Source organism: Pseudonaja textilis, chromosome 8 (assembly GCF_049901715.1).
Source record: "Pseudonaja textilis isolate UNSWEBS1 chromosome 8, rPseTex1.2, whole genome shotgun sequence".
In the NCBI taxonomy this organism is placed as follows: Eukaryota; Metazoa; Chordata; class Lepidosauria; order Squamata; family Elapidae; genus Pseudonaja; species Pseudonaja textilis.
Window position 1 is genome coordinate 28,847,392 of NC_141997.1, and position 13,135 is coordinate 28,860,526.

A 13,135-nucleotide genomic window follows, 5' to 3' on the forward strand; every position below is an offset into this window, starting at 1 on the left:
ACGTGTTTTCCCACCCCTGAATAGTTTTGCATTTTATCTCATCCACTAACTCTGCATGTTACCAGGAATGGCTAGTAACCTTGGAGCAGCAGGCTTTAAATAGCTATGATTGCGGAATCCTTTGTGCTCTGTGAGCTTAGTTATTTACTTCCCCAACTAGGTAGCCTCATCAGTGCTAGTGATTGTGGGGTAGGATCCCTGTTTCTATACAATAGCTTGCCCTGCCCAGTGTTGGGGATGTCGTTTTCTCCTTGGTAGTTCCATGATGAGGGTATTGTTTTCTGCTGGATTGTTTGCCTGGGCCCTACATATCTGGATTTCGGCTGCTTAAAGGGATGTGTTCTGCATTTTTTGCTTCCTTCTTAACTTTTTAATTGTCTCTTTTAAATGGTGTATTAAGCGTGGTATATCTCTATGAGTCTATTGATGGCTGATTTGTCTGAAAGTCAAGCCTCCGGTCTAGGATGCTCACAGTTTCCCAGTTGAAACTATGGTTGGGTCTCTTCATGAGTTATGAAAGTAAGGCTTTTTCGTTCACTCTTCTGATTGCAGCTAAGGGTTCATAGATATGCTCTGCTAGCTTTTTGTTTGTCAGTACTAAATAGTAGCTGTTACTATGTAACAGCTATAATTATTTCTTTTCAGAATTTCCATATTGGTAAAAAGAAAGCCATCGTTGCATTCTTAGTGAAAAACAATCAGACTGTGGTAGCTTGATTTTTTTTAAATTACAGTCTACATGTGTTTGAAAATTTCTTTTCCCTTTGTAGAATGATGCCTATATTTTTATTTTCTCAGATAGAAGAGAGTGAAGAAGAATGGGGGGTTCCTCACTGCTTTACACTTAGAAGTCAACACCAATCCATTGTTGTTGCTGCGAGGTAATTGCCTTGAACCACATGCTTCTATAATGTCTATGTAGAGTTTTGAGACAGTGATGCCTGTCCTACAGAATATGTGCTTTGGATTCTTGTGGGTATGTTGAATACCCTTTTGCAGTAAACAAGCGGTAGCTAATATAAAGTAAAGTAAGCTTGCAGAGCAGGAGACGATAGTATGCTCTCTATAACTTGATCTGGACTTTTTACAAAGATGTTTATCCCTTTAACCCCTGTCCCGCCTGCCCAAAAATAGTATGAAAGCAGGATTTGGCTTAATTTTGCCCAACTTCTGAAGCTCTGGAAAAAAAAAGCAAGAACTGCCCTTTTACAAGTCACAGGAAGCTGGGTGGGATTCAAATAATTTAACAACTGGTTCTCTGCCCTAATGATTTCTTTCAACAACCAGTTCACAAAACTGCTCAGAAACTTAACAACCGGTTCTCCCGACGTGGAGCGAACTGGCTGAACCCCATCACTGCTGTGAAGACCTCTTCCCCAAAGTATTGGGCTAGGATGGGGATAGAGCAGGGAAGCTGTGTGGCCCGGCATCATGAGGAAAGGGTACTTCTGTTTTTATCTTTGCTTTTATGTATTGTGTGAGCTGCCTAGAATCGTTATATGTCAATAAACAATAATCCTCTATTGTTTTCCTAGTAATCGCATTGAAATGGACAAGTGGACTGAGGACATACAGATGGCCATTGACTTGGCAGAGAACTGTAATGATCCTGCTTCTGAATTCCATGGAAATAGCCCTTCTGACACAAGTAAGTCCGGAACCATGAAAGGTGGGGTCAATTCTAGAGTTCCAAAGTATCATTATACGTACAGTACATTTTGCAGGTACCCTGCTTTAAAAACAAGGAACCATATCAGTATGGTCTTTTCTTATCTAATTTCAGTTCAGATAGATCATGAGTATCAAACTCAATCAATGACGATTTTTGCCTTTGCGTAGTTGGGGTGGGCGTGGCCTGTGTGTGATGCATGCAACCCATGGGCCGCCAGTTTGACAGGCCTGAGATTATATGGCAATTGGTTTGTGGGTATCAAATCCTATTTTTTTATTCCCTTTTAAGAATTTGAGAAATGTATTTAATAACAGTAAATGGAATAGTATGCAAAGTGCTAAATGAAATAATACTGAAATTAAAGAATGCCTTCTGTGTCCCAAAACAATAATTCATGTTTCACTGAAGTGTGTACGAAGTCATTCTATTTACAGCAGAGAATTATTAAGGGCCCAAATTATAAATCAGTGTTTCTGAACCTTGGCAAATTTAAGACTTCAGCTCCCAAAATTCCCCAGCCAACATGGTCCGTGCGGACTGGAGAATTCTGGGAGTTAAAGTCCATACATCTTAAACTTGCTACAATTGAAAAACACTGTTATAAATAATAATAATGTTCCTGTGCACAATCCCATATTGGATTATCAATTATTCAGTTGGCAATTAATTTCTTATTGGGATGCTTTCCTCAGGGAAAAATATATTTCTCTCCGTTTTCATGTTTTCCCTATACAACCAACTCAAAACAGGCAATGACTTCTTTACCATTTTGGAGATTTCCCTGTATCAGAGACAATCTTTTGCTTATGATTTCATGCTCCGTATACAAGGGGGGAAAAAAGAGGCTTTTTCCCTGCATTTCATAGAGTCCCCTGAAGAGCCCATTGTAGACCAGGAATCGGAAGACGATCTCAATGCATCCCGCACCTCGCTTGAACGTCAAGCTCCTCACCGTGGCAACACTACGGTGCACGTCTGCTGGCACAGAAATACCAGTGTCTCCATGGTCGACTTTAGTATTGCGGTGGAGGTATCTGGCTCAAAATGGCTTGGACTGTAGCTCGAAAGAGCCATCTTCCTCAGGCGCCATTTCCTTTCCAGTTGTTGCCCTCTTGGTTAATTGGAAACTATTGAGTCCACTCAAAAGAGATGATGATTTTACAGGGAATTTATGAATAATTTGAATTTCCATATGACACCTTTCATGCTTCTAAATTAATTTCCACATATTGATATCAAGAGGGGTGCTTCTGAGTATTTTTGTTAAAAAATCCTCAGGGTATTTGGAAAGGGCAATAAGTCTGTCTATCCGCTGCAGTCTGAAGTGTGCATTTCTTTGCAACTTGTTTTATTTTCTGCTGTCTTATTATTCTCTGGAGCCTTACAGTATTCTCCTCTCAGCCTCATCTGCCTCTCTCCTTGTTTTCTTTATCAGAGAAAATCTCTCTGTGTATTTTTAAAGATGCATTCTGACTATAGCTAAACCAATTTGACACAGATTGACGAGATATGGAATCCAGATTCTCATCTCAGATCAGTGAAATTTGCATGGAAAGTATTGCATTTTCATATCAACTCATGTGATCTCTTACGTGGAACTTCAGTGTTTGATTTTGTCAAAGGTAAAGGGGATATTTGTAGAGATCATAATTATTGCTCTACTTTCAGTTCTTCTTCATAAAGTAAGACTCGGTCCAGTTCTGTTGAAAAGTAGAAGGAAACAGTTCTTCTGAAGCACATACATTTTCTATAAAATTGAGTTCAAGTGGGGAAAAAAACATAGAATTTCATTTCAATTAGAAATTGGTTTAGCTTCTTTAAGGTACCTGCAGACACCCATTTCCAAAGGAATGCCTCTAGGTTGTTTTGGCTACGGGGAACTCATTGAATATACATCCCTTAGTTTTATAGAATAAAAGGATCTATAGCTTTAAAAATAAAAATTTTAAAGAACTAAGTGTTTCCCTTGGATTCAGACATACCTAGTTGTAAATACATGTTATTCTTACTTCCGGGAGTGTGTGTTGCATGTTCTATCAGAATCATCCTAGTTCTTCACCTCTGGAGATCAAATGTCACAGCCAGACCATCCTCACATACTTGGAGTTTATCACATCAAGCAACCTAGAAGCAGATCCATGTACACTCACACACCTGTCTTCAGTTCCACAGCTTTTCCCATGACCAGCAAGTTACAGTCATACTTTCCTAATTCTGTGTTTAATGTCACATCAGCATTATAGTTTATGCTTTCTCTCTGTGTCTTTCCTTCTTTCCCTCCTTCTTTCTCTTTTTCTTGTGGTAGAAGACCCTCTCACTGTCAGTGACTGTCCTTCCCCACCTGTTGGACTGATCAGTGATCAGCGGCCTGTTTCCATTTCATATGTCTGCTGGTACCGAATGCAAAGCCTGTCCTTTTATGATACCCTTCAGAAAATGAGGTAACCAAAATCAAAAAGTAGAGAATTAGGACTACATGTGTGTTATTGTAGCTCAGTACACACACACCCTGTCTGGTTTTTTTTTTTTTGAAACTGGAATGGGTCAAAATGAAAGCTTTCAAAATACAGTAAAATGCTTGTGAGCCCTGTTGGCAATTTGGAAGGCAATCGTGTTTCCTTTTAACTGTTTTGATAAGAGCGTAGTTCATTATGCTGCTAAAACCTCAAGCAGAATGATCATAAAACTTCCACAAAGAGAGCAAAAAATCAGCAAGACTGATTATTTTTAAATTAAAGTGTGGGTTTATCTCCTCTTGTCGTAATCATTGGATGTGTTTGATATTTGGCATCTAGCTTCTTTCAAATATATGATAGGCAAACATTTAATCCAAAGCACCTTAATTTAACTATTTCACACACACAAAAAGTTTTCAAAAATTTAATTCCAAGCAAAATCTCTCATTTATGCAAGTTTACAATTTACCTACATTTTACCTATTAAAATCAGTGGGGCTTAAGTTATTGTGATTAAGCTACCTTTGTAAATATGATTTAAGAGAAACACATTCATTTTCTGGATCCTTTTAAATAGTGGTGTTGGGCAAAATATTCTTTATAAAAATCCCCACCAGCACAAAGAATTGTAATTTAGAATCAATGTAAAATTGTCTTCTAGCCACACGCCCTTAAAATCAATACATCAAATCTGCTTCAGCAAGTAGCTGGATTTAGCTAGTCTTGGCTGATCTCAGGAGCAAAGCAGCCCTGGTAACTAGCAAACTAGCCTAGGTTTGCCAGGAATTTCAGGCCTAGAACAAAAGCTGAGAAGTCAAGAGAAAAAAGGCAAGGGCAAAACACTTATGTAACTTTGTCAAGAAAATTGCATGTCTGCCAATACCACCTCAGTTTGAGTGGGGCTTCTAATAAGGTAACAGCAGATAATTTATTTCTTGCTAGAATTAACTTACAAGCCGACCTCACTGACTGAAACAGTTCAGAAACTTGAAGTGCAATCTATTACCATTTTCAACAGACAAAAATAAACCGTTCCAATTTAAGCTGGGAGGGAAAAATGCCCTTCTACATGAACCTTGCCTGCTTTCCATCATCTTGTTTTACCATCTCCGTGCATTTTTATTTCGTTTGTTGTACGATTTCCCTCCTTCTTTCAGAACCAACTTTCTGGAAACCTCCTGCGGAAATTCAAAAACAGCAATGGGTGGCAGAAGCTTTGGGTAGTGTTCACCAACTTCTGCATGTTTTTCTACAAATCTCACCAGGTAATTTAATTCTTCTGAAAGCAGAAAATAATCTTTATGTTAAGTTGTTCGCATTAGAGGATTGAAATGCAGCTTGATTAGCCTCAGGAGAGCTAGTATAGATAGTCCTTGACTTGCAACAGCAATTCGGATAAGAATTTCCATTGCTAAGTAATGTAGTTGTAAAGCACGACTGGATCACTGAACAATGGCAATCCGTGTAGTCCTGGTTATTGCACTCATTAGATGAGTCAAATTCTTGCCAGCTTCCCACATCCAATAATCTTGGGAAAGTGGGCAGAAAATTGTAAGTCACTCATGGGCAGCTGAGTGGCTGTTGCCAGGTGAGGGAAGGAACAAGGGTGTATGGGGAAGGGTCGGAGAGAGAGTGTGTGTGATAGTGCAAGGGATTGTGCAAGAGGTGGCACATGGGTTGTGAAGAGCGAGAAGGGCTGTGTGGATCGAAAAAGATGATAGGGGATGTGAGAAGATGAGTGAGAAGTATGGTGTGGGTCGGGGAGAGTGGAAGGGAGTGTGTTGGAGTATTTCTTGGGTCAGGCAGAGTGTGAGGGGATGCCCGAGGGGCTTTGTATGGCTTGGGGAGGATATGAGAGGGTCCATGAGAGCTTTTTGTATAGGTCAGGAAGAATAAGGGACTGTGTAAGAGGGTGCACAAGAGGTGTAATGAGAATCAGAAGGAGTGCAAGGGGTGTGCAAGAGGTGCCACCCAAATCAGAGACCGTGCGTGTGGGTTGGGGATGATATGCAGAATACACGAGTGGCTGACGCAGTGCAGTTGCAGAGGATCTGGGGGGGGCGTGGGTGTACCAGTGGGAAGACTTACCTCAAGTGCTGGCGACCTTCCTGCTGGCTTCTCCATAGACGTTCTTAGGAAGCCAGCAGGGAAGGTTGCAAAATGACAAGTGCATAATTGCTCTGCGATTGGCAACCGGTCATAAGTGCAAGTGGGGTTTACAAAGACTCAGATTGTGATCACATGACCATGGCGTTGTTAGGACTGCTGGAACCCCCAAGGACTGGCTGTAACCACCATTTGTTCAGTGCCACTGTAACTTGGTTGCTGATTTATTTACTACATTTTAATCCTGCTTTCATTATTGTTTATAAGTAACTCAAGGTGGCAAACATACCTAATAGTCCTTCTTTCCCAATGCGGTGGGGTGGGGTGGGGTGGAAGAGAGTGACTGCCCCAAAGTCACTCATCCAACTTCCATGACTAAGGCCAGACTAGAACTCATAGCCTCCTGGTTTCTCACCTAGTGTCTTACCTACTAGACCAGACTGGCTCTTAGCTGAATGAATGGTTGATTGGTTTGATCAGGTGGTTTCAATAGTCATAAGTCAAGGACAGCCTGTATTAAAAATTTCTGCAATGAAATTGTGCATTTTCATGAGTGCTGTTTGAAAGCTGCTATTCCATTAATAGTGGCTTTGGTTCATACATTTCATTTCTCTAGGGAAGGGTACACCTAAGGATATTTGAGATTAATTAATATGAAGCACTTTAAAGAAAATGAATTAGCTGCAGGGACAATTAATTATGAATAAACAACGGAGAGAAAAATCAGCATTGAATTCTACAGTTTATTCCAAAGGCACTTGGTGGATTTCTGAGAATTCTAAATGTTTCAGGATTTCAGAGGCGTAATTAAGTGGAAGTGCATGATTAATAACTCTGCAGATAAAACTAATCTAATTTTTATCTGCAGAAGTCTGCACCACTACAGAAATCTGCTGTCCAAACTTCTACGTAACTTGCAGACTTATTAATATATATTTTTAAGGTACATTCCTGCCTGCCCTCAAAAGAGAAGGTTATTCTTGATGGGGTATTTTGCTACTAGAAAAGGTTAAGTTTATAGTAAGAAAGTAGCAGTTGAAATGTGATGTCCAGATTTACATTGGCACAAATAAGGCTGTGTGTAGAAAACAGAGGAACTGAGCAGATTGGAAGCAGATGGAGCACAGAAAATCACTGAGGGAACGAAATAAGCAATGCAGCCTTGTTCTTTCTGCTTCTTGCCTTCTTGTTCCATCCAGTGGTTTCTTTATGGACTCTGTGCATCACACATAAGAGTGTAAGCTACAAACCCCCTCATGTTAGACATTTTAGTCCTCTTTCATCTATTGCACTGTCCAATGGCAATGTAAGTCTTTGCTAGCATCGTTATCTTGAAGATCAGGGCAATCACCTGAACTGTGGGCTTTTTCTTGAGAAAATCCTTATTCATCTACCTTCAAATATACTTTTGATGTCAGCTACGGAGGAGGTTCAAGAAGAAGATGGCACTCTCCCTATTTCTCATTGCCATGGTTTTGATGCGCTTCCTGTCTTATGGTCTTTAAGATACGGTGCCACAAGGGTTTAAAATAATGTAGTTAGTTACTTCCCTTGGACAGTGATTTCTTGTGGAAACTATATGTGTAGTAGGCTTTTCTTAATAGTCCAAATTTCATGAAGCAAGCCCACCAAAGCTAGTACAACTAGTCCAGAATCCCCATCCTTAAGCAACATGGTCATAAAGTTCAACATTGCATATCTGTGCCATTTAGCAATGGCAGTTCCTGCAGTCCTGTTTGTCATTAAGGGAGGACATCATGTGACTGAGACTTCCAACTTCCTTCTAGCTTCCTCATTGACTTTGCTTTTTGGGAAGCCAGTAGGGAACATCAGAAATTGCAGTTACATGACTATTTTCCTTTTAACTTGCACATCACATTATTTTTCATGTATAGAAGAGCTAACAGTTTTCTCTCAATCTCTTCCTCTTTGATCTCTCTGCTCTGCTGTCCTTTGCAGAGCAAAGAGATTGGATAGAAAGAGATTTCATGAAAATAGTGCAAGCAATAGTTTGCAATAGTGCATTTGTGGGTCCTAGCTCCAGGCTGCCAGTAAAGTTGCATTGTTTTTGATGTGTAGAACAGCAAACAGCTTATTCTCTTGCAATCCCTTCCTCTTCAATATCTCTGCTCTGCAAGTAGATGAGAGGGGGAAAAGAAAAGGTTAGAATACTACATATGACTGTAATGACCATGAACTGAGGGATACTGCAAAGGTAACAAATAGTCATCAATTGGTCATATCATTGTTTCTTCAGAACTTTGTAACTTTGAATGGTTTCTGAGTGATTATTGATAAGCAAGGACCACCCATATGTACTGTGGAAATTTTGCTTGCATCAGCTCAAGAAAATGAAATAAGGAAGAGAGTTGCCAGTGATCATGCACTATGGATGAAGGTCCAAGTCTACCATGAACCATAGAATATTCTGACCACCCTTTCCATGTCAGAGTCCATATCACTCACAAATAACCACTTGAATGCCACAGAATGATGAGCAACCACTCCTTTCCCCTTGCACATCTGGTCAAAAATAAATATAGTAGACAAGAGGAACAGGAACATCTGTGTTTCAGCCACATTATAGGGAGTGTAGCAATTGTCTTAGTAGTGATTCACATTAAGGTGCAATTTGTGTGGGGTCCCTTTCACAGAAACTCTTCTCAGTTCCAGTAAGATACAGGGAAGAGACTGCCTTCTGCACAGAGAATCCAGTTTTTGTAAAGCATTAAAGACTCTGTGGTTTCCCTGGGCATTTGATTTAGGTGGTTAGGTAAACTCTGCTGTTGTTGATTTTTATGAGCAGAGCTTTTGTTTTATCCTTGGGTGCTGATCAGAGTCACAGATGAGCAGTCATATAAATCATGTAAATTCCTTTGTTCACTCACTGGGCTCTGAGTGTAGTGGTGACGGTGCTGGCCAAGAAACCAGGAGACAGTGAGTTCTAGTCCCGCCTTGTGCATGAAAAAACACATGGGTAGCTTTGGTCCAGCCACTCATTCTTAACTCACCAAACAGGGTTGGTTTTCTGCAGAAAATAGGAAGGGGAATTGGCATGTTAGCTGTCTTGAGTTGCATATAAAAGATGTGATAAAAAATTCTAAGGAAAGAGAATCTTGAGCAAATTCCATCCCATAAGCACGTGTACAATGGCAAGATAAGAAGCCAATGTCTTTTGAGGAGGACCTTCCTGGGTTTTGTCTTTTGCCTTTGAAACATACTGGGATTTGATGGTAGGAAGATAGTTTTGAAGCTCTTTGCATGCAGTTTTGTCAATTTGTGAAGCGAGACCTTTGCTTTTGCCACAACCTCTATTGCCTTTTATTTTTAGGACAATCATCCCTTAGCTAGCCTTCCTCTGCTGGGCTATTCTCTTACCATTCCTTCTGAATCTGAGAACATTAATAAAGACTATGTCTTCAAGCTACACTTCAAATCCCATGTGTACTATTTTAGGGCGGAGAGTGAATATACATTTGAAAGGTATGTTTGTTTATTGTGATTTTACTAGATATGATGCTGTTAAATTGTATCATTAAAATGGATGGGTAATAAGTATTTTTATGATCCAGCCAATTTAAGTAAAGCAACATGAGTTCTATCAAGCAGCTAAAATGTCAGATTGTTTGTTTCCTACAAAATGTGTTGGGTGCAGACTTTTCCAGTCCAGAACCAAGAATCTCTCAAGATCATTAAATCACATTATATTTAGCTTATCTCCTGCATCATTTCCAAAATCTTGTATCCGTCTTGACACAAGATGTCATAAGCATTTTACAAAGCACTAAAATCTGGCAATATCTTGTAAAAGAATATCAAAATGTTGTGAAACTGAAATTTGAGGTATCTAAAGTTTTGAAAGGGAGAGTAGGGATTGTAATTTTTTTTAAAAAATCACCAAATATTTTGATACTTCTTTATGAGAATACTAATTCTTTGATATAAAGAATTTATCATGTTTACAATGTGTGCAGAATTATTCACCCAGGAGAGAAGATTGTATAAGGCCTCTCATACCTCACAAGGTATTCATTTTTGTTGAGAAATAAAAGTTATAGGTATAGTTCATACTAGAGGTGAACAAAATATTCTGTGCATGACTTAGATCTAATAGCTTAGATCTAATTGTTTACTTACATGTACAGACTGAAATGTAATTGTGCTGGACAGAAATTATTTGGGATGAGATTGGTAGGTAAGAGTAAGAAACAACCAAGAACATTAGCAATCTGAATAATCATTTCCATCTAAAAAGAAAGTGAAAAATGTGGTACTGGTCTTGTAAATTTTCAAACTTTCTACTGTGAAACCTAAATATTCTGTAGCAAAGTACATTTAAATAAATGTGTCTTCCTCCATAATGTAGGTAAAGTTTAGTTTACAAATGGTGGTTGAATGCAGGATTTCTCAAATTCCAACAACTTTAGAATATGTGGACTTAATGCTGGCTGGGGAATTCTGGGAGTTGAAGCACATCTTAAACCTGCTGGGGTTGAAAAATCTCTTGCACGGAACCACTACTACTGTTTTCCCTCTGCCATCACACTGCTCACAGTGGAGGTTTTGAGCTCTTTCCATACAAGGTCCCATCAGAATTCCCATGCCTGGTTGATTGTCCCAGAGAATTGAACTTGAAATGGGTGAAACAAAGACTGGCATTCCAGTTCACTTTTTTTTACTGTATCCCCCACGGTCCTCTTAATGTTTTCTAGCAAAGCTATTAGGATGGAAAAGGCAACCTATGTCTTTAGGACAGCCTGTGGGAAGAGTTCTCTCCATTGTTCTTCCCCAAGTCCATCCCACTCTGGCCAACCAGATCAGCTGTTGAAAGAACAGGCTGGAATAGAATTGGGAAAGAACATGTCCTGCAGACAGAAGCAGAGCCGTCTTCTCCGTCCCTTTTGCCATCCTACTGACCTCTCCCAAACTCACCTAATATGTTTACCTATGTGAAGCCACATCCACAACAGAAAAGCTTCCCACCTGTGCAGCGTAGCAAGTCCTGATGGTTGTCTTTCTTCTTGCTTAGGTGGATGGAGGTAATCCGAAGTGCCACAGGCCCAGCCTCACGTGTCCGTGTATTAAGTCATGAAGAATCCCATGTTTATTGATGGCTGAACTCCAAATGGTTCATTCCAGCAACTGCTGCTTTTTTAGAGGATATTTGAATTAATTTCCCGCCTTTTAAGATTTAGTAAAACACACATCTATTAAAAATGTTTTGAATCAGCTTTTGAAATAATGCCTCAGCAGGTTTGTTTACTATTATCAGCCACATGAGGGTTTCATGTCTTGTATTTGTTCTTTGGTGTGGTTTTTTAGCTTGTGCCAGTATTAAAATATTGTCCCTTGGAGTGCCAAATGCCGAAAGATATTTCTTTGCCTGAAAAAATTTGCACCAGAAATATATAGACCAATTTTGTAGCAAGTTCATTTTTTTTATATTTCCTTGAAAACAAGATGCCTCTTCTTTAGTATACAGACCCTCAAAATGAGTTTTGGACTGATTTTTGGTTTGGTTTCTTATCTTCTATTCACTTTACCACCTCAACATAAATCTTCAAGGTATAAAGTTTTTATTTTTGATGTTTCTACACAGTTTGCTTGTAAGAATTAAAACTGGCAGCCCAATATGTAGTTTGTTCAATTCATCTCACTTCTTGAAGTTGGAAATATTTCCTTCCTATGCTGTCAGATGGGTTTGCCTGCTTTTTTTTTTAATGAAAATTCATATTGAGATAGAAAATCATGCCTGAGAAACAGTTTACATATTTTACCCCATGAAATACTCGTAACGATGTGTTAGGAAGCTTAAGATGGTATAATATTTTGTGTAACAAAATGTCAATATCTGTGTTCTACAAGGATTGTGGCATTAACTTTTTGTCAGAAAATTAGTGTTTCAATAAGAACAGAGGCGGGTGCATCTTTTCAAAGGAAACATTTGTTTCTGTAATGTTTTGTCCCAATATATCCTGTGCTTCTGCACCTTTATAAGTGGTACTATAAATCAATTCATATTTTGTCTGTACAAATTGGGAAGCAATTAGAAATTAAATATGTTCATTTAATCGATGTCCAGCCCACTCAAGAGTCCAAAACAGCCTTTCTCAACCATTTTTCCCCTGGAGGAAGCCTTGAAATAATTTTCAGGGCTCAGAAAACCGTTGCATAAAAATTGTTCTATCTAAAGCTCACGGTACATTACTATGATCAGCAAGCTGGGTTGCAGTAAAAATTCCCACCTTTGGGAGTGTTGGCATTGCATGGCACACAAGGTTAAAAAAATAGTATTTTTTAAAACATAATAATGACCTCTCATGGAACACAAGTTGAGAAAGGCTGTTCTAAAGATTGACTGAGAATATACGCTTTCCAGCCATTGAAATAGATTTATTCTGTATTATTAGATGTAATATGAATCCCACATCATTTGTCACGCATTTTAAGAGAAATGGTTACCACCGTATCAATCAATCTCTTGCTTTAAGAGCAGGTTTGCCAAATATAGAGGCTCTGTTGTATAAACATGTTTTAAGATTTGCTTACTGAAAAGGGAATAAAATACCTCAACAGCTTTAAACACTGTATAGCTTTGAGGGTTTCCTTTGATGATGTTTGTTTCTTGCCATTTACAAATCAAATGTTATTTTGAATGTGCATAATTGATATCACATAATTTATGTGTGCACAACTGATTTAGGCAACAAAGTTCATCAAAATGAGTGCATGAAAAGTTGTCCAGTCACACTTCCTTTGGTCTACATATCCCGACGTGCATTTTGCAATCCAGGGTTGGTTCAAAAGTTTTTCTCTCCCATACCTCCCCACCCTCCCCCGGGTTGTGGCTTGATTTTTCCAGCTAAACCATGAGATTGAAGCAGAATCCTAGAAGGTTGTT

At 39.0% G+C, this 13,135-nt stretch overlaps 1 protein-coding gene across 9 annotated transcripts in view; it reads left to right on the forward strand.

Annotated features, from left to right (window-relative positions):
* FARP1 (FERM, ARH/RhoGEF and pleckstrin domain protein 1) overlaps positions 1–12,817 on the forward strand; it is a 145,063-nt gene extending 132,246 nt beyond the window's left edge. For 4 of the 9 annotated variants that reach the window (XM_026708298.2, XM_087938581.1, XM_026708297.2 and 1 more), the window contains exons 22-27: positions 799–881; positions 1,536–1,648; positions 2,539–2,702; positions 5,286–5,393; positions 9,566–9,717; positions 11,264–12,817. In XM_026708298.2, coding sequence (XP_026564083.1) covers positions 799–881; positions 1,536–1,648; positions 2,539–2,702; positions 5,286–5,393; positions 9,566–9,717; positions 11,264–11,345 — 702 coding nt within the window. In that variant the 3' untranslated portion in view covers positions 11,346–12,817. Of the gene's footprint in view, positions 1–798; positions 882–1,535; positions 1,649–2,538; positions 2,703–3,977; positions 4,114–5,285; positions 5,394–9,565; positions 9,718–11,263 lie in introns of all 9 variants that reach the window. The other 5 variants (XR_015744591.1, XR_015744592.1, XR_015744593.1 and 2 more) reach the window with 3 other exon arrangements.
* The last annotated feature ends 318 nt before the right edge of the window (positions 12,818–13,135 follow it).